This window comes from Notamacropus eugenii, chromosome 1 (genome assembly GCF_028372415.1).
Source record: "Notamacropus eugenii isolate mMacEug1 chromosome 1, mMacEug1.pri_v2, whole genome shotgun sequence".
Lineage (NCBI taxonomy): Eukaryota > Metazoa > Chordata > Mammalia > Diprotodontia > Macropodidae > Notamacropus > Notamacropus eugenii.
The window spans coordinates 9,287,235-9,315,144 of NC_092872.1; the positions used below are offsets into that span (position 1 = coordinate 9,287,235).

The 27,910-nt window shown below is 41.0% G+C and overlaps 1 protein-coding gene across 3 annotated transcripts; it reads left to right on the forward strand.

The window, feature by feature from the left end:
- The first annotated feature begins 140 nt into the window (after nucleotides 1-140).
- On the forward strand, nucleotides 141-27,008 carry LOC140533189 (uncharacterized). Of its 3 annotated transcripts, none has more exons than XM_072652612.1 (7): nucleotides 141-329; nucleotides 4,270-4,784; nucleotides 10,200-10,368; nucleotides 11,110-11,171; nucleotides 11,410-11,536; nucleotides 12,145-12,246; nucleotides 23,722-27,008. In XM_072652612.1, exons 2-7 carry the CDS (start codon nucleotides 4,380-4,382, stop codon nucleotides 25,902-25,904), a joined length of 3,048 nt encoding a protein of 1,015 aa, XP_072508713.1. In that variant the 5' UTR covers nucleotides 141-329; nucleotides 4,270-4,379; the 3' UTR covers nucleotides 25,905-27,008. The 3 variants fall into 3 exon arrangements, with proteins under 3 accessions (XP_072508713.1, XP_072508721.1, XP_072508731.1); XM_072652620.1 differs by having other exon boundaries at nucleotides 198-322; XM_072652630.1 differs by lacking the exon at nucleotides 141-329 and adding an exon at nucleotides 453-758.
- Nucleotides 27,009-27,910: the final 902 nt, after the last annotated feature.

Here is a 27,910-nt window from a genome sequence, read left to right on the forward strand (position 1 = left end):
CTCCTGCTTACCCAGCGGACCTCCCAAGAACCAAGGGGGTGACAGTAACAAAAACAAGTGACGGTAGGCGTTCCTCCAGCAGCACAGAGCAGCCCCGCCCCGCCTGACTTCGGCCCCGCCCCCTGCCCCGCCCCCCACCCGGGCTTCCCCCGAGCCCGGCCGAGGACAAGGAGGGGAGCGGCCCGGGGCGGGGCCTCACCCTGCGCCCTTCCTGCTTTCATTTCCCCCCGCCCCCGCACCCCTCCGGCCAGTGTCCTGCCGTCGTCCTCCCTTCAGTCTGGGCCCGGTGGCGAGTCCGCGACCCTCGCGCTGGGCACCTGGGGTGCGTGGTGAGTGGGGAGGGCGGCCCGGGGGTTGGCCCTGCGTGGAGCTGGGGGCGGGGGAGGGGGGCCTGCAGCCCCCTCCCCCCACTCCTCACTTTCCTTTTCGTCCTCACCTTCCGCTTCCCCCTCACTTTCCCTTCACCTGCCCCTTTCCCTTTCGCCTCCCTTCCCTCCTCCGGCTCACCTTGCCCCTCCCCCACCTCACCCCACCCCCAACCCCCGTTTGGAGGAAGGGAAAGGAAGGGAGACCCCTGGGGTTCCCTGGAGGCCGTAGACGTGAGGGGCCCAGAACGCGCTGGAATGTGAGGAATTTAAAAACTTATTCGGAGGTTTTCCTCCGAGTGAAAACTAGAACGCCCCCCATGTCCGGGCGTAGCGAAAGCCTCGGAGCGGGGGACCCCTCCAGCACACGTGTGCCAGGCCCGGCGCAGGCAGGTGAAGTTGGGGTCCCCTTTACGCGCACGTGCCGAAGAGACGAAACTTTCCGGGTTTACTTTTGTTGTGCGCTTGACCAACGCCGCGGGGTAACGCGGTGCGCCTCCGCCGGCCGGCCGCGCTGCTGCGGGCTGGCATTGCCGAGGTTCAGTACTGCCAGGGGGACCAGGAGTGCCCTTGAAGGCCCCGCCCCAACATGGTGACCCCCAGGTGTTGGGAGGTGAACCTCGAGGTGATGGGGTGAACCCCCAGGTGATGGGGGGCGGGCCACCAGGTGTTGGGGGGCGGGCCACCAGGTGATGGGAGGTGAACCCCGAGGTGATGGGGGGCGGGCCACCAGGTGTTGGGGGGTGAACCCCCAGGTGATGGGGGGCGGGCCACCAGGTGATGGGAGGTGAACCCCCAGGTGATGGGGGGCGGGCCACCAGGTGTTGGGGGTGAACAGCCAGGTGTTAGAGGTGGGCCACCAGGTGTTGGGGGGCGAACTCCCAGGTGATGGGGGGCGAGCCACCAGGTGATGGGAGGTGAACCCCGAGGTGATGGGGGGGTGAACCCCCAGGTGATGGGGGGAGGGCCACCAGGTGTTGGGGGGCGGGCCACCAGATGATGGAGGCGGGCCACCAGGTGTTGGGGGGCGGGCCACCAGGTGATGGGGGGGCGGGCCACCAGGTGATGGGAGGTGAACCCCGAGGTGATGGGGGTGAACCCCCAGGTGATGGGGGGCGGGCCACCAGGTGATGGGGGGCGAACCCCCAGGTGTTGGAGGCGGGCCACCAGGTGTTGGGGGGCGAACTCCCAGGTGTTGGGGGGCGAACTCCCTGGTGATGGGGGGCGAGCCACCAGGTGATGGGAGGCGAACCCCCAGGTGATGGGGGTGAACCCCCAGGTGTTGGAGGCGGGCCACCAGGTGTTGGGGGGGGAACCACCAGGTGTTGGGAGGCGAACCACCAGGTTGGGAGGGCAGCCACGAGGCTGCATAAAAAGGGGTTATGTAGCCCAGGTTGGAAGCTGCCTTTGGGCCCCTGAGTCGCTGCTGAGCTTCCAGTCTAGATGAGAGTAAGATCCAACCACTGAAAAGAAAAAAAAGAAAGAATGATATAAAGAGTTGGAGGAATAGTTAATGCTCGTGCCTTGGCTTTCCCAATATAATAAAAAGTACAATTTTACAGAAATTTACAGATTTAGTGCTCTCCGGATCAAACTATCAAAGGAATGCTTTGTTTAGATAGACAGTAAAATAATTTGGAGAAACAAATAATATGGAACATCATGGCAAAAAATTAAAAAGATAGCAAAAAGGCAATATCCAGACTCAATCCGTATTATAAAGTAGTAACTACTGGAATAAAAGAGCTTTTATTAAGTACTTATCATATACAGAGCACTGTGCTGAATGCTGGGGAGACAACCTTGGTTAATAACCAGAAAAGTAGATCAATGGAACAGGCTAGACAAGGAAGAATCATCTGAACCCAGTAAACTTGAAAATATTAATTACCTGGAAAGGACTGTTCTGTTCAGTTATGGAAACTGATACACATTTTGTACATCCAGGAGGGCAGTGTCATAGATGGAGAGCAGGCAGACTTTAGTGAGATTTGAAGCTAAAAGGAGCGATCTTAGCAAATATTTGTACGTATTGTGGTGTTTTAGATTAGGTTATGTTTGACATGTAGGATATAAATCGGTACATTCACATTTGATTAAGCAATTAATGCAGATTTAGAGCTTTTCTGTGATATCAGTGCCTGACGTTGGTGCCTCCTTAGTAACAGGCCCTTGATAAATGTTTGTTGAATTGGACAAGTTGTTTCCTTAGCATGGTATTAAGTCTACTGGGGTCAATGTGGGATAATGGTAAGAGCTCTGAATTTGGAGTCAAAAATACCCAAGTTTGAGATTTGTCTGCCATTTACTAGCTATGTCACCTTGGGGAAATCCCTTTGTGTATCTGGCCCTCAGATTGCTCATTTGTAAAATTAGAGTTTAGTTTGGATGATCTCCAGCATCTTTTCCAGCTGTGATTCTGACCTTCCCTGCAGTCTTGCCCAAGTCTTGGTTCATCATTGTGGTTGGATCCAGAGGGCTTTTGGGTAATCTCTAGTGGACCTGACTAATGAATTAATTTGGGATGGAAGAAACACATTTATCATTAATTCTGAATGGCAGATGATCCATGGCTGATTTTCTGGGTTTTTATGCCAAATTAAATGGTGAAAGCTTAGTTTCAGCAACTTAGAGAACTAGGAAGCTCTCCAAAATTCCTTATTCTAATCAATCAGTAAACATTTATTAAGCACCTACTAAGTCCCAGGGATTGTGATAAGTGCTACAGATACAAAAACAGGCAGAAGACAGCCCTGCCCTCAAGGAGGTTACAGTCTCTTGGGAGACCCATCATGAGACAGATATACACAAAGCAGGCTATATACAGGATACGTAGGAAATAACAGAGGGAAAGCACTGGGATTAAGTAGAAGATGGAATTTTAGTTGGGACAAAGGAAGCCAGGGAGAGGGCAGTAGTCAGGAGCAGATGAGGAAGTGTTGGCATGGAGAAGAGTCAGAGAGAATACCCGAGCTGAGAGATGGAGTGTTATTTTCACGATACAGCTAGGAGGCCAGTGTCACTGGATTAAGTTGGAGAGAGTGGTCAGCAAAGTTGGAGGTCAAGGAGAATGAGAATTGAGAAAAGATCATGGGGTTTGGCAACTAAAAGATTGTTGGTAACTTTTGAAAGAAGTTTCTTGGAATGTTATAGTCAGAAGCCAGAATATGAAGGGTTGACAGGAAAGTGTGGATGGAGTTTTCAAGGATTTTTTAGCTACAAAGGGCAGAAGAGATGTAGGATGATAGCTCTGGTGGAAGGATCAAGATTCTACTTATTCCATTTGTATGCCTTTCCTCTCACAGGAGTGCATAGTTTTGAGGGCAGGGTTTGTGGTGTTTTTCAACTCTTTATCCCCAACACCAAGGAGAGAGCCTTGTCATGTAAAAGATATTTTAAAATATTTGTTGAATTGGATTACATTTGTATTCAGAGGGCTTTTCTGCTGAAGCTCTGCATGTGTGCTTGCAGTAAGTACATCTAGAAAGGTCTAGTTATTAAATTAAATTGAGGCCATTCACTAACTAAAAATTAGAATTTGATATAACACTAGATTGTAGGTCAGAGTTGGAAGAAAACTTAGAATTCATTGAGGTCACCAAAGTGTAAGGGTGAAGTGGTTTGTTCAAGGTCACATGGGCAGTAAGTGGCAGGGAGAGGATTTGAGCCCAGGGTCTGTTGGCTCTTGATCCATTGTTTTTCTCACTGGACCTCTGATGGTCTGGAAAAAGAATTAACTCCTTTATAGAATGACATGTCCTAAAGTGGAAAAGTATGGATATGTGTTGGAGAAGAGTGGAATTAGGGACTGTCTTGAATGTTGTATCCTTTCATAACGATACCCTGTATCTGAATTCTCTCATTTGATCAACTTCTTGTGTCCATTGACTTCTCATGTCTCTAGGTGATATTGTCCATCCAATCCTAAGGAAGGCTGAAGGGAAAGTTTCAGGAATCTTGAGCTGAAGGAGGGTTTGATCACCTTTCAGTGAAAGTCATCCTTTGGGACTGAGCATGATTGCCAAAGGAGGGAAGGCTTTGTTCAAAACTACCCTGGTTTCAGAGAAACATCTGATAGCGAACAATAACGATGATAACTGGAAACCAAGATCTCATTTGCAAAGAAACATCAGCTCTGGGCAGGAACTCTTCCGCCAGCTCTTTAGGCAGCTGCGCTACCAAGATACTTCTGGGCCCCAAGAGGCCTTGGTCCGACTCCAGGAGCTTTGCCGATGGTGGCTGAGGCCAGACATTCACACGAAGGAAGAGATTCTGGAACGACTGGTACTGGAGCAGTTCTTGACCATCCTGCCTGGGGACATTCGAACTTGGGTTTTGCTCTATCACCCAGAGAATGGGAAGGAGGCTGTGGCCCTTGTGAAAGGTGTTGAGAGCCACTTCGATGAACAGGAAAGGGAGGTGAGAATGGTAGCTAGGTCCAGAGGGGGAGGAGGGAAGAGACTGGGGGAAGGCGCTATTTGTCCACTGTCATGTCTGGTACCACTGTTGTCCTGTCAAGGCCTGAGCCCTCAGGTCTTGGAAGTGACATGGAACTTGCCCTTCTTACCACAAAATGGTCTATCAAGACAACGTTGATTTAGTCCCCATGCTGTTGCCATCCTCAAATAGCATTAGCAGTGAGGAAGCCTGCAAGACTTAGTGAAAAGAGCATTTAGACTTCTGAATCAAAGACTTGGTTTTTACCAGTTCCACCCCTTGATAGTCTTGGGACCTTAACCAAATCATGGGACCTTTCTTGAGCCTCAGTTTCCTTATATATGGAATGAGGAGAATATTCTTACCACTTTCCTCAAGTCGTGAACAAATGCTTCTATTAGGAGAATTTGTTCTGCGAAGTTTGGATTCCCCCGAAGGGTCCCCCTTGAGGACCTAAAAGGCCACATGTGGCTCTGAGGCAGCAGGTTCTCCACCCCTGCCATAGCAGAACCCCCAAACAGGATTCTGTAGGAAATTGTCAGGCTTGTACTGTTGTACAAAATTGTCATTTTGTGTTATTGGCTATTTTTTAAGTGTATACACTGCACTAGGTTCTAAATATTGTTTTCAAAATTGTCATGCATGCTTTTCTGAATTTCCTTCTGTTCCCTTCTGTGCATTAAAAAAAAAAAAGTTTTTATGGCCCTTTTTTTTTGCATCATTATCATTAACCTCTCCCTTCCCCTAACTCCCCTTTAAAAACTGAAAGAAGAACAAAAGCCCCTTATAACAAATAAGCATAGTCCATCTGTACCCTGGACATGTCCAGAAATACAGTATTCCACACCTGTGGACCCCAACCCCTTCACTGCTGGAAAGCATTGGGGGAAATGAAGGGAGCTCTCTTCCCCTGACTCTTCTTTGAGGTCCATCTTATTCTTTGTCATTTTGCCACGTTCATTTTCTGTTGTTTCGTGCTTCTTTCTTTGGCTCTGCTTACTTCTATTCAAATAAATTCATTTGTCTTTCTGTGCTTCCGTACACATCATGTTTATTATTTTTTACATCACAGTAACATTCCATCACATTCATGTGCCACAATTTACTTAGCAATATAGGTCCTTAATCTTTTTTGTGTCATGGACCCCTTTGGCAGTCTGGACCCTGCGGACCTTTTGCCAAAGTACAAGTACAGTTAAAAAGGAAATTAGTTATATTGAAATATAGTTATCAAAATGTTAAAATGAATTCATGGATCTCAAGAATCCTTGGTTTACATATTTCCCAATGGTGAGCATCTATTTTCTTAATTTTTTCCTACCACGAAAAGTTTGCTATATTTTAATATATGTGGAGCCTTGTTTTTTTTTCTTACCCATGAGCTCCGTGGAGGATCCGCTTAGCAGTAAGTCCTTTTATAGATTGGCCCAGACCTACTTACTTCCTTCTGGGTCCATTCATAACTACCCAGGATTCTCTGACATCACCTTTTTGTTCATTTTTATAGCACAATAATATTCCATTACGTTCCTAGACTACAGTTGGTTTAGCCATTCCTCAGTTGATGGGCGTCCCCCTCCTTTTTCTTTTTCCCTGTAATTTGCACATTGCTTTCTGGGGTGGTGGGAGGGCTGGGGGAGGGGAAGTCACTTAACCTTTGCTTCAGTTTCATCTGTAAAATGGAGTTAAAAATACCACCTACCTTCTAGGGTTGTGAGAATCAAAGGAGATAATTACCAAGTGCTTTGCGATGCTTAAAGCGGTGTATAAATGTTAGCTGTTATTATCATGTGCCCTGATTATGAGAAATAGTAAGTTGTGACCTTCTTTTCTACAGTAGTGTTTTCATTTTACCCTTATTTTTTTGTCCTCCCTTCAGACCTTCAGAAAAGAGCTAATCTGTCCCTAGGTCTTATTTAACTATCTCGGTATCCATTCTTGGAAAACTTTCAGATTCTGAAAGGGACACTTGTGTCTTCTCACCCTCATACAACGTTAGCATTATATCATTATACAGCCCCTTCCAGTGGCTCAAGTAAATTTATGCTTTTAGGTTTCTCTTGATTCATATTTGTACTTCAGATTTCCTTGGCTCTAGTCTTTTTTTTTCCTCAGAAATGCTTTTAAGTTTTCTTTTCCATTGAAAGTACATCTCCCCCTCCCCCTTTTCTCCACGCCTCCCCTTTTTTCCCCCTAGCTTTTCAAGGTATATTATCTTTTGCCTTGTGGAATATTTTGTTTTAAAATCCCCTCTTGTTTGTAAAAGATGTTGCCTAGTTTGTGTGATCCTGAATGTGGTCTCTAGGTACTTGAACTTCTTTCTGGCAGTATTTTTTATTTGATCTGGAAGCTCTAGATTTTTACCATGACATTTCCTGTGATTTCTTTTTGGGTTTTCTTTCAGGAAGTAGTTCATGGATTTTTTTTTCCGTCTTTACTTTGCTCTTTAGTTCTGCTAAATCAGGGCAATTTTCTTTTGTGATTCTTTGAAATAGTGTAATAGTGTCACAGGCTTTGATTTTGTTTTGTTTTTAAATTATGACTTTGAATTCAGTGATTCTTAAATAATCTATCCTTAACTTATTTCTAGGTTAGCCATTTTTCAAAGAATTTCAAGTTTCTCAGAGAAGAGTACTGGAGTTGGCAAACTTTTTTTTTTTTTATAAAGGGCCAAATTTTGTAGGCCAAGAGGCAAAATTGATAGTATTACATATGTACTTATGTAACAAATGTAAACTATTTTTATTGAACTCTAAATATAATAATTGAATAATTTTTTTGTAATATTGGTCTACTGATGTAAAGAATAGACTTCTGTTTTGGGGGGAGGATTACATTTCCTTTAATTGGGGTTTCAAATTAGTGTTGCCTATCAAAATCCATTGCAAACGTTCATCTGTTAATGCTGATCTATAATGAGATTTTATATATTTCACCTTTGAAAATGTCTTCGCACAGATAGGTACTGTCAAGGCATTTATTTATAGCATTCTCTTAGATTCTTCTCTTTAATTACATCTTTTAGCAAGTTATTAGGTTGCAGATGAATCACTTCCAATTAAAGATTAGGTGGAAGGTCTTTAATTGCACAATTAAGTTGATTATGAAATACTGAAATTTCTTTTGCCCTTGTAATTGAGGTCCAAAAAGCCTTGCTGGAGCTGTAGTTTGAGTTCTGAAAATACGCCACTGCAAATTTGTGTGGGAATCGTGATCTAGATTCTTGCTTTATCTTTGGACAGTATGCTTGACGTGGTTCGAACAATATTAGTTGTCATAGAATTGAGTTTACCTTGACTCTCCTGCAGTAAAAGTTTTTCATGTAAGTGCAGTTTTGCCTTGTAATTTTAGTCTGAATTCATTAAGCAACATTATCAGATCTGGGACTAATCACTTTAATTTGTAATGTTCCCAAAAATAGCCATTGTAGTACGAAAATTAGCCATAGACAATATGTTACCAAATGACCTAGTGGATTCCAGTACAACTTTATTTATGGATACTAAAATTTGAATTTCACATAATTTTCATGAGAAATTAAAAAAAAAATTTCAACCATTTAAAAATAATGAAACCATTCTTAGCTCGCTAGTCATGCAAAAACAAGCTGAGGCCCAAGGGACACTAGTGTGAAATCTAAGAACCCTGCCTCAAGTACTTACTAGTTAATATGAGTCTTGATCTCTCTGAGCTTCAGTTTACTCATCTGTAAAATGGGATGTTAGACGTGATCACCTATAATAGGTCCTTTCCAGTTCAAAATCTATGATCTTGTTGTCATTTAAGGACTGCTGTGACCAAAAAAATTCATCCTCTGGTGAACGTCTATCACCTCTTTCTCCTTCCTGAAAGAACAGACGCTCTAGCTGGACCCACACTGAAAACCTTTACAGCTTGGTAGAAGGAGTTAAGAGACTCCCAGCCCCTCCCGAGGAATTTAGTGGATTTGGACATTCTTTTATTTGTCTTAAACTTGCCTTGTTCTGTTGCAAATTTGACTCCCTTGGGGAATTTTGTGCCCTCTTGGATTACATTTGTTTTCTGTATTGTTTGTGATTTTAATAGGTTCTTAATTATCCACTTTTAGTTGTTTTTTCATTCAAAAGTTATTTAAAAAATGAATAAGGCATTTATTTTTCCACTTTCACCCTCTTCTCTCTCACCCTCCCCAAAAGAAGAAGAAAAAGAAAAATCCTGTTAACTAATATGCATAGTCTAGCCATGGCATCCCTTTTACCCTGAAGGATCAGCTTTGTCAGAATGACCTAATATGGGGGCCAATCCCTCCCCAAAATTTGATGCCTTCTTTTCTCCTCTGGCTCCTGTCTGCTTTCTCTTTTTACTCTAAAACTTATTTATTGAGTGGTCTAGAAATCCATTTCTATAACTCCCAATTCCTTAATATCTTAGAGCAGAGTTAACCTATTTGACAGTCTGGTGAAGCAGAATAATGTTTTTAAATATATACAATACAATACATAAGATTACAATAGGAAACCAATCGTATTGAAGCGCACTTAATGAAATGTTGAAAAAGCAGGTCCCAGGTTTAGAACTTCTGCCTACTAGCCATGGCATGATGACTGCTCTCAATAAGGCTGGGACTAGATTTGTGACTGTTGGTAAAGGGATTCCTTCTCCCTCTGCAGGCTGGCTCCTCTGCCACTTAGTTACCTAGATTTAAAGTTCCCATACTCTGTAGGAAGCAGACTTCCAGGGTGCAGCGGGCCCTGCAGGATATTTTAAATTTTTGACCAAACTACATAATAAACAGAATTTTGAGTATTTCTTTTGGCCTAGAGATACTGTGAAAAAAATGATTGAGACACTAAGAGTAAAGGCATCTTGAGCTTCTGTCATCATAATAGCTTTTTACATCTGCTTCAGGAGGGAAAGTCTAGATTAGTACTGTTGGTGCTGTCTTGGGGTATTGAGTACTGTGTTGTTTTAGGATCTCAAGGCAGTCTCAGGACTCGTAAGGTGGTCTCCAAAATGGTCTGATCCTGGGGCAAAGTCTGATCACTCTCTGCTGATCTAAGCTCTGCAAGTTCCTCACCTGGGTTTGGAAATCCTAGAGACCCTGGAAACAGTGAATTGTTGCTGGACTCAGCCATTGTTAGCCAGGTGGGCAGCTCTGCTGGCTTAAAAGGGACTGAACAGTTAGCTTCCCGTTAGTGTGGCATTCTTGCCCTGAAGCCTCTGAGGCTTCAGACTGGACTAGAAGCTGGAACTGAAACCCCACTCCACTCGAGTGATCAGCTACACAACTGTTGATTGCTTTGAATTTATTTAATCTTCCTGGGTACACAGGCTAGGGTCTGCAATTGCTTCTTATTTTGGAATACCGCCTGTGGGCATTGGTCCCCTCCTTGTCTAATTGTACCTCCTTGTCTCTAGGTCTCTGCCCGAGTTCAGGTTCAGGATGTGCTGTGGATGGGGACTTCATCTCTGGGAGCAGCACAGGAATCCTTTTCTATTCCTTCGCTCAGGGGTCACTCCTTACACCTGACCCACTCGGACTCTGCTTCTGACACTGGGATGTTCCACCTCCAGGATCCCCCAAATGGTATTTGCTGTCCCTTACACTGGGGTCCCACCTCTACTGATTTGTTGCTCCAGCCTTCTCCCCTTTGTAGCAGCTTCCCTTCCCCTTCCACTGTTCCAGACCTGCTCTGTCTTTCTTTTGTGCTTCTTTCCAGCATGTTTCTTTGAGAACAGTCTTAATCTAGAGAAAGTACTGAGGTAAACATCCCTGTCTCTTTTCATCACCATGCCTTTTCAGCTTCCTGGTATGTTATTTCGGCTATGTTGGAGAGCCAGAATCATCCCAGAAGGCCTGGCCTTGGATTTTGACACAGTTACCTGTTAACTGTGTGACTTTGGGGAAAAATCTCTTAAATTTTGTGGGCCTCGGTTTAAAAGGAAAGTAGTGGAAGTATTTTTCTCCAAATCTTCTTCCAGCTGTAGGTTCTGTGCACCAGTTTGGTTCAAAGGACTTGAGTTTGGGTTTGAATCTGAGTCTTCGGTTTTGTTAAACTAGTTGTGTTGGTTGTTTTTTCTGCTTCCTGGGTTCATTCCCACCCCCATTCACGGCCCCACTCCTATGGTAGAAGGACCATTGCCATGCACATAGGGCAGACTTAAGAGCTGATTCTGTTGCCTAATTTCTGATTTTGAAACTGGTTAAGACCTTGGGGAAAGGCTATTTTTGTTTCCTTTTGTGTCTGTTGAGCTGGGCTTGTTAGTGGAGGGACAGGGGACCTTCTTGGGCAGGGGTCTCCTTCATACCTCTTTTCTTTCTCTTTAGTTCCTCCAGAGGGAACCACAGGAGATCAGGGGATGGCCACGTCTCTGGAAGCCAGATTGCAGGTAAATTGTAACTCTCTTTGTCTGCTCTTGAGATTATCATCGTAGCTCCTTCCTTTGTCCTGTCCTGTTCCTCTGTCCACAGCAAGTAGCGTTCTGACATTTCAGCCCTGGTTATGTCTTAGGGGATCCTGAACCTTTCCTTCTGTGTCTCTTCCCTAGCTTAGAAACAGATATTGTCCCTCATGTCCTTTGGTGGATGGTGGGATTGTCCTGGGGCAACGGAATTGCTTTGTTTCAGGACTCTGTGGTATTTGAGGATGTGGCCATAGACTTCAGTGAGGCAGAATGGTCACAACTGTCCTCTTCTCAGCGGGACCTCTACAGGAGCGTGATGCTGGAGAATTATAGGAATTTGACCTCTCTAGGTAAGACCCCTACTCTTTCCCATTCACTGCCCAAAGCTGTCACAAATTGCTTGAGGAGTGGTTCTCCGCTTATCACTTGTTAGTGTTTAGAAGTGACCTGTTCTGACTCCCCCTTCACCAGGATTGCCAGGTGGGGCCTGTTCTGTTGCTTTGTAATGAGATAGGAATCTCCCCTGGAGGCATTTCCCAGCGCGGTTAATTCTGTGTAGCTTGGAAGTGTGTACAGTGCATCATTCTTGTTGTCTGCATGGGTCTACACCTTCCTCAGTACCCCACTTTCTAATCCTTTTTGGTCTTTTTATAGAAGTCATTTTTTTGTGGGGGCTAATAGTCTGTTAGATTTATCTAGGTATTCCCAGTGCAGATTTTCCCACTCAAGAATTTTCAGTCTTCTCCTATCTGAGAAAATAAGGATAATTGACTTAGGTTTTTCCCTCTGCTCTTTGAGCATGTAGACCTCAACTTCCTTTCCTGATCTCCTTCATCTCCTTTGATGCCTTCCTCCCATAGGCTTCCTAGGTATTTTCTTCCTTTCTCCTCAAGACATTGGGTTGAGGCAGGGCTCAATTCCCTTCTTGATCTTCTTTCTTTCCCCTCCCTTTGAACAGCATGTTCGTTTCCCAAACCTACTGTGATTTCCAAGCTGGAGCAAGCATCTTGGGACGCTCAGGAAGCCCTGGATCAGGAAGATTTAAAAAACCCTTCTGCAGGTGAGAAGGAAAACCCTTGGATTTATTCCTCTTACGGATCTTGTTCTCTTGCCTTTGAGGTCTTGTGGTAAGAGCACCAGCCTTACTGTTGGGACCTGCCACTTGCTCGAAGCTTGGCCTCTTCATCTCTCAAGTGATATCGACCTTGTTGGGTTCTTGTAGGCAAAGTACTGTGAAGGTTTCCAAAGTTCCACAGAAATAAGAATTATTACTATTATCATTTATTGTGTTGAAGTCACTGGAGGCTGGAAAATTGGAGGATTTATCCTTTAGAAATATTTGATTAAACACTGTTGAAGAGAGCCTTGAGGTTTCCACTCTTGTGGTAGTTGAGTGTGAGTAGTGTCGCCAAAGGAAGCATGGTCCCCAGCCCTCCGCAGAAGATAGAGCTTGACACTTTCTCTGTTAGTTGTTACCTGTTTGTGGTAACTAAGGCCTGGACCATGTTTCTTAGGTCATGTTACATTTACTTGGAGCAGCAGATCCTCTTAGTCTGCCTCCAAGTTCCAGAAGCCCTGCTTCAAATCTTTTCATTGTCACTCACTAGTATGTGATTTTGGTTAAGTAAGTAAATTTCCAGTCTTTAATCCTCAGTTTTCTCATGTTCCAGGAGGATGATAATCCTTGAACTCTCTATTTCTGAGAAATTGAGAAAATCAAATTGATTCTAGTTTGTAATTAATTTCATTCTGTATCTCCACTATTTTGTATAACTGCCTTTGTCTCTGAGTTAAGTTCTAAAAAGTTCAGTGTGCCTGAAAATCACTGTCATCACCGCACCATTCACCTTTCCTTGCCAGGATACAGGTGGACACTAGGAAATCTGTTATTCTGTCCCACTAGCCATCCTTGCAGGAATCGGTGGGCACAACCACTCAGCATCCCCTAGCAACAAGTTAGATAACTTGATCCTACATCCTGTCTACATTTTCTTCTATTTATTTATTTTTTTTTACTTCCCTAAACTATAAGAAGTCTTGTAAGTTCCGCCTTGTGATCTTTTTGCCTACTGAGGGATTGGACCTGTTTTGTCTGCAAACTGCAAGCCTTTGGCATGCTCAGATGTAGTTTCTCAGTTTAATTGCCACCGGTGGTAACCACAGCAGGACTGAGAGGGACCCCCAGCTTCCAGGGTGGCCTCTCTGAGGAACCCCCTGAGAGCTCTCTGTTGTATTTTAACTGAGGGACTTCTTTGTGAGAAACTGTCCTGAAGGTCAGATTTCTTCTCTGTCTCAAATTTATCTGGGCCAAGGAAAGCCGCTACTTCAGTGGAGAACGATAGCTTTAGGAAGTCCCTTTAAGAGAATAGGTGGGCCTCCATAGTAGTGGAGAAGTCTCTGTAAGGGAAGGTGGATTCCAGTAGTAGTAGCCAACTGATGAGTTACTCCTTGGAAAAACATCTTAAAGCTTGGAACCCGGGGAAGCTCCCAGTTCAGTCAAGAGTGACCAAGAAGTGCACAATTAGATTACATAAAATGTGGTCTAAAACTACAAAGGCATTTTTTGACACTTTTGATTAGTGTGCACATTAAAAGTTTTGAGATTGCTTTTAGAAAATTGTGCACATTAAACTTTTCAGTGAGCAATGAGGAAAAAAATTCCTAGCTAACAAATAACTTCTGTTGTATTATTATATATTATACTTGTCCTATTGTGTATGCCTTGTAGACTAGTCTTCTCCTGAGACCACCTCAGCCAAAGGAGAAAGAGTAAAAAAAGTTGTGTTTTTTTTTTTTGAAAGAAAGTCTCTGGTAGACATCAGAACAATCTAATACTGGCTAAGAAATAGGAAGGGGAATCAGTGGAATAGATTAGGTACTCAATAAATAGGGGCTGCTAATGGATAGAGTACAGGGCCTGGAGTGACGAAGACTTATCTTCCTGAGTTTAAATCTCGCCTCAGACAACTAGCTATGTGACCCTGGGCAAGTCACTTAACCCTGTTTTAAAATGAGCTAGAGGAGAAGGAAATGGCAAACCACTCTAGTACCTTTGTCAAGAAAACCCCAAATGGGAACGCAAATGACTGAAATGACTGAACAACAAATACAGTAGTAAATGACCGTTGTGATCTAGTGTTTGTTGAATGCTAAGATCCAAGTTTTGGGGAAAAGATTTCACTATTTGACAAAAATTGCTTAGAAAACTGGAAAACAGTGTGGCAGAAACTAGGTATGGAGCAACCTCTCATGACATATGCCAAGATAAAGTCAAAATGAGTACATAACACAGACATAAAGATTGATACCATAAGAAAATTAGGAGGGCAAGGAATGGTGTATCTGTCAGAACTGTGGAGAAGGGAAGGATTTATGACTAAAAGAGAGAACATTAAGGGATGTAAAACAGATAATCTTGAAGTTTTGCATACACAAAACCAATACAACCAAGAATAGAAGGAAAGCAAAAAAAAAAAAAATTTAGAGCAAGTTTCTTTGATAAAGGCCTCATTTTTCAAGTAGATACAGAAATAAATCAAATTTAATAAGAATACAAATCATTCCATTTGACAAATGGTCAAAGGATGTGAACAGGCAGAAGATAATTTCTTTTCAGAAAAAGAAATCAAAGCTATCTATAGTCATATGAAAAAATGCCCTACATCCCTACTGATTAGAGAAATGCAAATTAAAACAACTCTTTAGGTACCTCACACCGATCAAATTGGCTAATATGGCAAAAAAAGAGGAAAGTGACAGATGTTGGAGGGATTGTGGGAAAAGTGGGAAACCAATGCCCTGTTGGAGTTGTGAACTGATCTAAACATTTTGAAGAGAAATTGGAAACTAAGCCCAAAGTCTCTAAAAGTCTGTGCATGTCTTTGACCCAGCAAAACCACTACTAGGTCTGTATCCCAAAGAAATCAAAGAAGTAGGAAAAAGTCTTATATATACAAAAATATTTATAGCAGCTCTTTTTGTGGTGGCAAAAAATTGGAAATTGAAGGGATGCCGATTAATTGGGGAATGGCTGACCAAGTTGTGGTATATGATTATGATGGAATACTATTATTTCATAAGAAGTGATGAGCAGGATGGTTTCAGAAAAACCTGGGAAGGTATATGAACTGATGCGAAGTGACAGGAGCCAGGAGAGCATGTACACAGCAACAGCAGTATTGTGGTGTGATGATCAGCTGTGAGTGACTTAGCTATTAGCAATACAGTGATCCAAGACAGCTCTGAAGGACTTGGGATGAAAAATGCTATCCTCCTCCAGAGAACGAACCTATAGAGGCTCACTGGGGATTGAACCATGCTTTTTTAACTTTCTTTTTCTTGTCTTTGTTTTCTTTTGCAACCACTTTACATGACTGTACATGTATAACCCATATCAAAATGCTTGTCTTCTCAAGGAGGGCAAGAAGGAGGGAGGAAGGGAGAGAATTTGGAACTCAAAAATTATTTAAAATAATTGTTAAAAATAATTTTTACATGTAATTGAGAAAAATAACATTCTTTAGGAAAAAAAATCTCTCACTCTCTTGTGTGCTTTCTCTCTCTCTCTCTCTCTCTCTCTCTCTCTCTCTCTCTCTCCCCCCCTCTCTCTCTCTCCCTCTCTCCCTCTCTCCCTCTCTCCCTCTCCCTCTCCCTCTCCCTCTCCCTCTCCCTCCCTCCCTCCTTCCCTCCCTCCCTCTCCCTCTCTCTCCCTCTCTCCCTCCCTCCCTCCCTCCCTTTCTAAACTCAGGCCAAGTTATAAGGCAGACAAGAGACACAGATAAAAGCGAATCTTTGTTCCCAGTCTGCAGATAAGAGACTAAATTTGTGACTGAAATATAATTTTTCTATTGTGAATTTCCAAAATGTGGTTTGAATGTTTTCATAAATGCTGAAATATTTTCTTGAGTTTTGGGGTAGCAGAGTTTGTTTTTAGAAAAAATAAGAAAAAGACTGTGAAAGTTACAAGGGAACAGCACTGAGACCTTTTATCTCTCTTTCCTTGAAGAGTGACAGATTTATTATTTTAATGTAAGGAAAGATGTTTATTTCATTAATTAAAAGGGTTGCAGTTTAAATTTATCTGATATTTAAGAACTGCCTGCCTGTTACCAACTCTTTCCTGTATAGAGAGAAGCTTGTTTAAATTAGGGAGTAACTAGAGATTAAGTAAAATTTAATTTGCAAGAATGTTTTGGTGTTGCTTCTCTATTTTCTTCTTGTAAATGATATAACAACCAAATTATTTAGGTAAACTATAAAGTCTTTCTAAAACCCCAAAGAGTTTTAGAGTTAATTGGTATTCTGAATTAAAGATATATGCTAAATTGTAACAAAAAATATTCAGTGGAGTAAAGATTAGCTTTATAGACAGTCTGGGATATGAGTGGTATTGGATCAGAATATAAAAGAAATAGGATGGGTGCAGATTTAAAGGGCTTTAGTCAAATTCCACTGAAGGGAAAGAATTTAAACAAATAAGAGTGTGAGATGAGAATGGATAGAAAGTTAAAGAAAGTTGTAGTCTGTACTGACTGTGAAGGGAGGTTTTGATCTTGTTGAGATAATGATGAGAAACTTTATGTGATTATTCTTTTATAAAATTTAATTTCTTTTGTAATTATTCTTTTTGATATGGAAACTACGGTAATATTATTTGCAACATGAAATTATTTGAAGATAGTATACTAAAATTCTGTTCTTGAGGGACCGTTAGAACATATTTTAATAAAGTCCTCTTGGACCCTAAAAGAGGGAGATGAGAATATAAGACTGCCACTTTAAATCTTTGACAGTAAACGAACTGAAAGCAGCAACTCCTATAATGTGAAGTGATTATCAGTAAATGACCCTTGGGAAAACTGAGATGCTGGGTGTTATCATTTGTACATGTAGATCCAGATGTGATCGAATTTGTTCTAGTCTAATTTTAAGGGAGATGTGTTCTCCTGTTAGGATGACTAGGATATTTGACCCTTTACAGGTAAATCAGGTCTTAAAGGAAAAGACACTTAATATCTAGCAGTAAGGCGCTATATTTAGAAATTGCAAAAGTAAGGGTTTTTTTAATCAATTTTTTTTTGGACGGGGGAAAGGCCAGGCAGTTGGGGTTAAGTGACTTGCCCGAGGTCGCACAGCTGGTAAGCGTCAAGTGTCTGAAGTCAGATTTGAACTCAGGTCCTCCTGACTCTGGGGCTGGTGCTGTATTCACTGCACCATCTAGCTGCCTCCAGTAAGTTTTGTTGAAAGTGTAATTGGATCAGACTTGCTTTATACTGGTCTTGAATTCCATTAGTATAAAATGCAGAAGGTGGTAAGATGGATGATTTTCTGTGTAAGATAATTTGGAAGTGCATTTCACCAAGTTGATGTCATTTGACTGGCAACAGGTTTTTGTTTTTATATTTTAAATATATAATATTTTGTATGTTATTGTGCTTCTAAATTTTCTTTTATCGTAAATTTTGGGAAATCATGGTGTAAGAGATGCTGTTAAGAGGATGATGCAGTTTTATAATTGGAACTTTTAATTGTTTTGATTTGGATGCTGTGAAGTAATGAATTATCAGAGTCTGTTACCATAATGTTTAAATCTGCCAAACATTTAATTGGGCATATTTAAAAGGGAAGAATAATAATTGTGGGAAGAGGGGGAAAAAGACTTTTTAAAATCTCATTTATAAACTTGCCAGGTTTCTTGGGACCATCTCTTTTGGCAAAGTCATAAAATCTTAGCCCTGTGGAAGAACTTGCTAAATGTTGTAAAATTCCAAAACAATGAATTTTGCAAAAATTATTGAGAGTTTTTGAGAGAATTACTGAGAAAATAGGATCCCCTCTTCCATTACCAACACTTCTGGCAAAAGGGGAAGAGAGACAAGTTTGTAGGTAGAAGCGATTTATGTGATTTGTGATTGTGAAAATAGAATTACGCCCGGAATAGCATATGCTGAAGCTATATCTTGAACTAATTTAATGTAGTCTTTTTGCCTTAAGGGATTAATGTGCACTACTTTAGCCAGTATTTTTTCTGTGTTTTTTAATAATATATTCACTGTTTTTGATAGTATATTCACCATTTATGGAGAATTTTCTTTATTTCTTATGATTTTTATACTAGGATGAGTCTAAACTCAAGGACAAAAGGATATTGATTGATTTTTTTAAAGGCCTGGTAAACTTTTTGTTGTTAACAACATGAGAGAAATAATAATGACAGCAATGTTTTCCTCCTGGTTACTCCTGAGCCTGGCTATGATACTCTGTGAATTTGCATGATTGACTATTCCAAAAAAAGTTAACTATGACTCTTACCTAAAATCAAGCAGAACTAAGAATGCTTTATCCTGTTATACTTGTGTTAAATCCCTCTTTACCCTCAGGCTTAGGCCTGGAGGAACAGTTTTAATATTACAATCATGCCCCTCCTTTTTTTCTTTCATAGCAAATTTCTATAATCTGGGCAAATTAACTGTAAAAGTTTTGTTGTTGCAATACCAAATCTACTAATTGATTAATACTAAAACATCTGGGTTACTATAATAGGACTCCAGTAAAAGACATTTTATTTTTTTTTAAATATTAAGTTGTGGGCAGTTTCGTATCCTTAAGCAATTAAGTAAATGAATTCTTGGGTTTGCCACCCCCTTGCTAATAGTGACGACATCTTCCTAGAGGGGGAAATTCAGACAAAGATGTCCTAGTAAGGTAAATATGCAAAAAATTTCTAATAGAAATTTTTCCAGTTTTTTAAGTGAAGGAAATAGTAATCTTTGAGAAAACAACAGGATTAGACTTTTCTCTAAGAACCAGAATATATAAATGTATATAACTGGCTTCCAAATATTTATTTTATTTGTTAATTATTTTATTTGTTTTCAGTTTTTTACTATTACTTCCATATATCTTAGATTTTTTTCCCCCTTCTCTCCCTGAGATGGTGTGCAGTCTTATCTAAGTTCTACACATACATTCCTATTAAATACATTTTCACCTCAGTCATGTTGCATAGAAGAATTAAAATGAATGGGAGAAACCATAAAACAAAACAAAACATAATACAAAAGACAATGGTCTGCTTCATTCTGTGATCCGATTCCATAGTTCTTTCTCTGGATGTGGAAGGCATTTTGCCTCGAGTCCATTGGAAATTTTTTAGATCCTTGCATTGCTGTGAAGGACTAAGTCTACTGGAAAAATTCCTCCCACACTGTGGTTATTGCTGTGTACAGAGTTCTCTTGATTCTGCTCCTTTCACTCAGCATCAGTTCATATCAGGCCTTTCAGGCCTCTCTGAAATCTTTCTGTTCATCATTTCTGTTCATCATTCACAGTAGTATTCCATTACATTCATATATCACAACTTGTTCATCCATTCCCCAATTGATGGGCATCCCCTTGATTTCCAGTTTTGGGCCACCACAAAGAGAGCTGCTATAAATATTTTTGCACATGTGGGACCCTTTCCCATTTTTATGATCTCTTAGGGATACAGTCCTAGAAGCAGTATTGCTAGGTCAAAGGGTATGCACATTTTTGTCGTCCGTTGGACATAGTTCCAAATTACTCTCCAGAATGGTTGGATCAGCTCACAGGTTCACCAACAATGAATTAGTGTTCCATCTCTCTCACATCTTCTCCAGCATTTATCATCTTCCTATTTTGTCATGTTAGCCAATCTGATAGATGTGATGTGGTACCTCAGAGTTGTTTTGATTTGCATCTCTCTAATCAATAGTGATTTAGAGCATTTTTTCATATGACTATAGATAGCTTTAATTTCTTGCTCTGAAAATTGCCTCTTCCCATCCTTTGACTATTTATCAGTTGGAGAATGACTTGTATTCTTGTAAATTTGACACAGTTCTTTATATATTTTCCAAAAATTTCTAATGGAATAATAAGTTTTAAAAGTTAGATCAAGGATTTTACATATAAAATTGCATTAATTTTTGTGTGCGTGTGTTCGTCCTTCGTTGCCAAAGAAGACCATGCCATCGGAGAAATAATGACATGACTTGCACTTGACTTTGTTTTGAGTGAGGGAGGGCTGTGTAGGTCACCAGCCTCACTTTTCCTCCAGAGCCATCTGAATCCAGTGATCAGATATTCATCAAGATGACTGGAGGTGACCCAGGATGAGGCAGTTGGGGTTAAGTGAGTTGTCCAAGGTCACACAGCTAGTGAGTGTCAAGTGTCTGAGGTGAGATTTGAACTCAGGTCCTCCTGAATCCTTCATTGGTGCTCTAGCCACTGCACCACCTAGCTGCCCATTAGTAATTTTAAAGAAACCTTAAATCATCTTTTCCCTATTTGAGGTAACTGCTAATTTAAAAAGACAAAAGGGCCCATTTTCCAAGTCAGGACCATATAGATTATTTTTAAGACTCCTTCACTCTGTTGCTGGCAGTATCTGTATCAGCAGGTAACAGGGTTTAGGTAAAGACAGAAACAGCAAGCGGTGTGTAACAACTGAAATTCTCTGAAATGTACATGAATCATGGGTCCTTACTTTGATGCTGTTCTTGTAACTTGATTGTTAGTAAGACCAGAGCCATAAGGTTTGAGCAGGTTTTTCACCACATGAATACTTAGTTATTGTAAAACCAAATTTTGAATGTTGTTCTCAGTTGCATTGGGTAATCTCTGCAAGTAACTTGGAACCAGACAAGCAGATCTTCAAGGAGGAGCCTTCTTAAGAGCTGCCCCGAGAGAAAGTCTGATTCCAGAATGTTTCCAGGGATCACCTCTGGGGCTTAAGATGAAACAGGCTGATTAAAGGACATTGGGAGTGGATACAGGGAGACTGGACTTTATTTAATAGTGATGATCATCATTGTATTACTTTGGCCTCTTGTTCATGGTGTTAACGTTTGCTGAGTTTTATTGTTTGCCTCGGTGGTGATGTGTAAATCTCTCCTCTCAAAAAGCCTTCTAAGGAGTTTGAATCTTTCATTTAAAATTGAGAAATTGGTTCAGGGCACAAGTGAGTGGAGCTCCCCACTCCAGTCTGAGGTAGATTCTTTAGCTTTTCTTACTGTGGCTCAGGGAGAGGTTTGTATTAAAATTAATGAGTCTTGTTCATATGTTAACCAGTCAGGAGAAATTGTGGAAAACCTACATAAGATCCAACAAGTTATAGGAAATACCCCCAGGCGATCCCTGATGGAATCCTTATTCTTTGTTCACTTGGCTGCAGGGAAATGGCCTGTGAGCCACCCTTGGTAAGTGGACCCTTGTTGCCCTCTGCTTTATAGTCCTGTTTAGACTTTGTATTAGTTATCACACCTGCACCAGAAAGGCTCATATTAAACATATACACTGCTGATACTATGTTTAAAATCTCATAGATTTATTTTATAGATGAGTAATTCATAGGAGACATGTCTTCCATAGGTCAGAGGGGGGAATTAAGAAACTGAGAAAATTAAATTGATTTTAGTTTGTAATTGATTTCATTCTGTGTCTGCATTGATATTTTGTGTAACTGCCTAAGTGATATTTCTTTGTCTCTGAGTTAAGTTCAAAAGAGTTCAGTGTTCCTGAAAATCACTGTGCTATTATTATGTCAAAGACACCTATTATCTCTGCATCGCTAGCTTTTCTTGCCAGGATACAGGTGGACATCGGGAAATCTATTATCTCTGTGCCATTAGCCAGTCAGCATCCCCTAGCAACAAGGAAAACACTGCCATCCTTTCCTCCAGTAGAAGTTAGATACATTGTCTTTTGTTTACATTGTTACTTCCCTAAACCACAAGAAGTCTTGTACGTGCTACCTTGTGGTCTTTGTGTTTACTGAGGAATTAGACCTGATTTGTTTGCAGATTGCAAGCCTTTGGTAATAAATAGCTTTGTTCAGACTTAGTTTCTCAGTTCAATTGTGACACCCAGAGATTTTGTATAAAAGGTGCTTTGTAAATCCTAAAATGATCTAGAAGTGATCGTTTTTAGTATTTTTCTATTGTACCCTCAGTTATTATTTACCAACTCTTGGCTCTCCAAGTTCCATATTTCCTGTGTAGGATATACTTCTCCTGGGCAGCTATGTGGTGCAGTGGATAGAGCACCAGTGCAGGAGTCAAGAGGACCTGAGTTCAAATCTCACCTCAGACACTTGACACTCACTAGCTGTGTGACCTTGGACAACTCACTTAACCCCAATTGCCTCATCCTGGGTCATCTCCCGTCATCCTGATGAATATCTGGTCACTGGATTCAGGTGGCTCTGGAGGAGAAGTGAGGCTGGTGACCTGCACAGCCCTCCCTCACTCAAAACAAAGTCAGGTGCAAGTCACGTCATTATTTCTCTGATGGCATGGTCTTCTTTGGCAACGAAGGACGAACACACATACTTCTCCCACTTCTTTCCCTCATGGGCTCCTTCTCCACCAGAATATAAGACTTGACTTGTTCTTTCCAATCTCCTTTTTCCCAATTTTAATATTTCCCCACCCTTTCCACTGAATGAGTAAATGAAAAAGCATTAAGCCCGAGGCCTAATGTAAAAAAAAAAAAAAAGTATTTGCAAAACTCTGCGCATATAAACAAATGTAAAACAATGCCTGCTTGCTCTCAGTGAACTCATTCTGATGGGGGAGAAAACACACAGAGAAAGTTTTAGCCGCAAGTCATGTGAAAAGGTCCTTAGAACACCGGAGCCAATCAGATGGTAATACGCTTTTTTAAATGTCCTTTCCATTAAGAAAACCATTTCACTTTCTGATGTTGAGCTATTTGACTGGTCAAGGACTTTCACATGTCACTTTTTTCCTTTTTTGTTTTGTTTTTGTTTTGAGTCTTCAGTAATTGTAGCCTCGGGAGGCAGGAACTATATACAGCCTCTGCAGAGAAAGCTGTGGGGTTCCATTTCTGTTAGATTTCTCTTCCCTCAGTTATTCTGTAAATGACTGTACATCCACTTGGAGTTGATGGTTATTTATGATGATCACATTGTGAGCTTCTTGTGGGCAGGGGCTCTCTTTTGCCTTCGTGTGTGTCCCCAGCGCTTAGTACAGTGCCTGCCACAGAGTAGTCTCTTGCTGTTTATTGGACTGAACTGAATGGAAGGTGTGGATTGAATCTTGTTTTTCACCATATTGGTATCTACTTTTCCCAGTAGTTTTTATTGAATGATAAATTCCCTTCCCAAATGTTTATCCTTTGGTACCTTTCCATGTTTTATATTCTCTGTTGTCCATATTGTCAAGCTCTTTTTATATTATCTAAAAGCCAGAGAAGCTAATCTTGGTTTTAGGAAGATCTGGGTTCAAGTCCTTCCTCTGACACATACTGGCCATGTGACCCAGGGCAGGTGATTTAACTCAAAACACTTGCTAATCTGCATTAGTAAAGGGAGTTCACTGAGCCTTAAGGAATACCAGGAGTCCCTTAAGCCTATAAAATCCTAAGTCCAGCCCTCCCCACACCCCTACCAAAAATAAAAGCCATGCACACTTAGAACATTTTTGTATGTGTTGATACTTTTTCCGTCCTTTATTAGAGTATGTGACAATTCTTGAATTTCCTTTAATTCTAGATGGCGAACCCCATGATGAGGATGAGAAGTTGATTGTAAATCAGGAAATTGCTAAAGAAGATTCTCAGGAATCATCTCTGGGAGGTCTCCAGACCGGTCTTCCTGAGCAGCCTCATTTGGAAGAGTCTTACGAACACAAGAACAAGAGGGAGAAGCAGGGGGAACATTCAGCTCTGGAGACAGTGAAGAGAAAAGAGAGAGATTTCAAGTACGTGACAGGCAAAGAGGCAAAAGCCACTACACGGGAGACAGAGGAGAATTTTGAGAGACAGTTAGGCTCAAACCTTGTTAGTCATCAAAGACTTCCCAAACTAGAGAAAGCCTACAAATGTCATAAGTGTAGCAAATACTTTAGACATAATTCAGACCTTTTTCAACATCAAAAGACTCATAGTGAAGAGAAATCCTTGAAACACAGTGAGGTTGGGAAAGCATCCAGTCATACTTTAGGACTTGATGAAACTCAGAGAATAAAGGGGGAACATTCCTATAAGTGCAAAGACTGTGACAAATCCTTCAATCATCGCTCACATCTTGAGCACCACCAAAGACTTCATACACGGGAGAGACCATATAAATGTAAAGAGTGTGGGAAGACCTTCAGGTGGAGCTCAAACTTTGCTCGACATAGAAGAATTCACACTGGACCAAAACTCTATGAATGCCAAGAATGTGGAAAAGACTTCACTAGAATATCCCAGTACATTATTCATCAGAGAGGTCACTTTGGGAAGAAACTCCACCTAAGTAATAGATACAGTAGAACTTTCAGGCACATCTCAGCATTTAATAAGCATAGGAAAGTTCATACTGGGGAGAAATGCTATAAATGCAAAGAATGTGGAAAAACTTTTACAAGAAACAGAACCCTTCTTGATCATCAGATAATTCATACTGGAGAGAAACCCTATAAATGCAGAGAGTGTGGGAAAACTTTTACAAGAAACAAATCCCTCCTTGATCATCAGAAAATTCATACTGGGGAGAAACCCTATAGATGTAAAGACTGTGGGAAAACTTTTACAAGAAACAGGAGCCTTATTGAGCATGAGAGAATTCACACTGGGGAGAGACCCTATGAATGTAATAAGTGTGGGAAAGCCTTCAATCGTAAGTCATACCTTTTTCTTCATGAGAGAACTCATAACAAAAAGAAACCTTATAAATGCAACATTTGTGGGAAAGACTTTAGATGGGGCTCAGGTTTTTCTCGACATCGAAGAAGTCATACTGAGGAGGACTGTGATGAAGATAAGGGGCAAAGGAGAATTTTTTGTCACAGTTCTGACATTCAACACCAGAAAATCCATACTGAGAAGAAGTCTCATATGTGTCATGAATGTGGGAAAGCTTTCACTCGGAGGAGAACCCTTATTGATCATCAGAGAATTCACACTGGAGAGAAACCCTATGAGTGCAGTCAGTGTGGAAAAGCTTTCAGTTGTAAACCATACCTTACTGTACATCAGAGGACTCATATCTTTAAAGGTCATCAGAAAAATCGCCTTGTGAAGAATTGCTATGAATGCAGTCAATGTGGAAAAGCCTTTTCTCAAAAGTCAAAACTTATTTTACATAAGAGACTTCATATGGGGGAACAACCTTATAAATGTAGTATCTGTGGGAAAGGCTTCAGGTGGGAGTCAAACTTCACTCAACATCAGAGAAGTCACACTGTGATGAGACATTATAAATGTCAAGAATGTGGTAAAGTCTTCAGCCAGAAAGACAGACTAACTGAACATCAGATGGTTCATAGTGGGGAGAAGCTCCTCAAAGATCAACAGGGTGGTAAACCCTTCAATAGGAAAACCAGACGTTTTGAGCATCAACAAAAACGTGATCATGAAAAACCTTATAAATGTGATAAATGTGGGCAGTCCTTCAGCTGTGCCTCAGTCCTTAACTTACATTTGAAAATACATACCAGGGAGAAATCCAGTGAAAATGATAGTACAAAAACTTTTTTCCAGAACTCAAGTCTTACCTCACATCAACAGTTCCATATTAGAGAGAAAGTCTATAAGTGTAACATGTGTGAGAAAGCCTTTCGTAAGAAATCCCAGCTTATTATGCATGACAGATTTCACACTCGAGAGAGACCCTATAGATGTAATAAATGTGGGAAAAAGTTCAGGTGGAGCTCCAACTTATCTCGACATCATAAAAGCCACTCTGAGTAAATTGTAAAGTAAGGATTTTGTAGTTCTTGTAGCCATCGGTACAAAAGACAGCTCTGCTAAGGAGATCTGAGCTGTGTCATTGATGATTCTGGGGAAGGGAGGATTGATAACTGATTTTCCTGAAGGGCAATTTCCATCACGCTAATGAACAGATTCAAGAATTCCCTATATCTATCAGAAAACTTGTTCAAGAGCAATGTTTGTAAAATTAGGGGAGAGATTTTAAGCCTGTTTGTAGTGGAAGCAGATCATAACTAGCATCAGGAAGATTTGTCTTTCTCCCTTCTCTTTTGACACTACCTATATAACACTGGACAAGTCACTTAGACTTTGTAAAGGCAATTCTTTCACTATCTAATTGATTGTGTTGCACTTTTCACCCTTTGAGAATATCTGAAAACTCACTAGTGTTATAGTGATATACGGTCAGTGCAAGGAATTACAAAATCCAAAGATGAGGATAGGCTAGGGGATGGAGATGTATGGAGTGTTCAGGCAAGAAGGAAAGAGTTGTCCCTTAATCTGAGAGGGGACTCAATGGAGAGGGGATTGAATTGGTTTCCCTACAAACAGTTTGTTTTTGGCCTAGAGAGAAGTCTGAATTTGAATGAAGGGAGTTAGGAGACTTTCTTTGGGGGGGGTGGGGGGAGTGAGGTTGAAATGTGCATGAGGGTGACCCTGTCTCTTACTAATACTCTGACCCTAATTTTTTGGCCATCAAAAATACAATTTAATATTTAAAGACTTGGTTTGATGGCAAGGAGTACCATCACCTTCCTCCCTTTGACTTAGTATTCTTATTTCCTCTGACCCTTGCCCTTCCTGATGCCATTTTGAAATTAATTTCGTTATTAGCGTTTATCTTCAGCCTTATAACGCTGTTCTTTGTAGTTTTGACTTAGGAAGTTACTGCTGACTTCAGTGTTTCCTTGGACAGGTTCAGGCCTTCCCATCTGAGTCATTTGAGGGAATTAGAACATAGTGCTAACAAAGTTTGTATTCTTTTATGGGTCAGTTGTATTAAATGATAATTTCCAATTGATATATTTTCACTGTATTATTATTCAGGATTAGCATTTATTAAAGTTAAATTTGTAAACAGAAGCCATCTTTGATTTATTTTCAAGGGCCTTCTACTTTCATTTGTTTTGATCCTAGACACACACCTTTTTTTCCTATACCCTGTCACAGATTTTCCATAACCATCTCTTATTTGCATATCAGTTATTTGCCACTGAGGTTTAAATGCAAATACCACATGTGAAGGAAGTGTATATAGAACTAAAAAATTAGTGGTAGTGGGCAAATGTAGTAATCAAACATATTAGGAAAATTGAGAAATTTTTTGTTATATATATTACATGAAAGCTAAATTTGCAGCAGCATGCATATTAAATAAGCAACACGTTGGTGCAGCTTCTAACCTAATCAGACATTTTACACTCCCTTTTTCAAATTTTTGTTTTGTAGGAGAGTATAAGAATCTACAACAAAATTCCCTGGAAATCTTAAAAGTCTGATGAACCACACCTTAGGGTTTCTGTCTCCTTCCACGTAAGGCTGTTTGACCTGGAAAGACTGTTTCTCATCAGATAATATGTATGGGGTCTAACTGCATCCATGAGCCCTCTTAGGCATCTTCTTCCTCTTCTTGACCTCAAAATGGCCCCAGTAAGCTGTCATGTCATGTAACTATCTTCAGGAGATATCTTCAGGCCCTTTTGGAGACCTAACTGCTTTCCAGAAACCATTGCAAGCCCTTGTCATCCTTTCTGGCATAGGTTGTGTCTTAATTCATTACCACCACCATCGACCAACAGCCTTGTCTTGGAGAGGGAATTAGAATCATTCCCCACATTGCTATCTCCAGAATTTCTCTCTGTGGTCATCTGTCACCAACTTCCCCCTCTCCCACCTTTGAAGTTCACTATCCAAACAGACCCCAGTGTTGATCCTGATGGCCATTACCTACTTCACCCCCTTTGCATTCAGTTCCTGGTTCAAAG

Excerpts from the sequence above, each read along its gene's own strand:
- LOC140533189 (XM_072652612.1), top strand. The coding sequence starts at position 4,380 with ATGATTGCCAAAGGAGGGAAGGCTTTGTTCAAAACTACCCTGGTTTCA. Across the intron at positions 10,369-11,109 it reads CCTCCAGGATCCCCCAAATG|TTCCTCCAGAGGGAACCACA; the intron begins GTATTTGCTGTC and ends CTTTCTCTTTAG. Across the intron at positions 12,247-23,721 it reads TTTAAAAAACCCTTCTGCAG|ATGGCGAACCCCATGATGAG; the intron begins GTGAGAAGGAAA and ends CTTTAATTCTAG.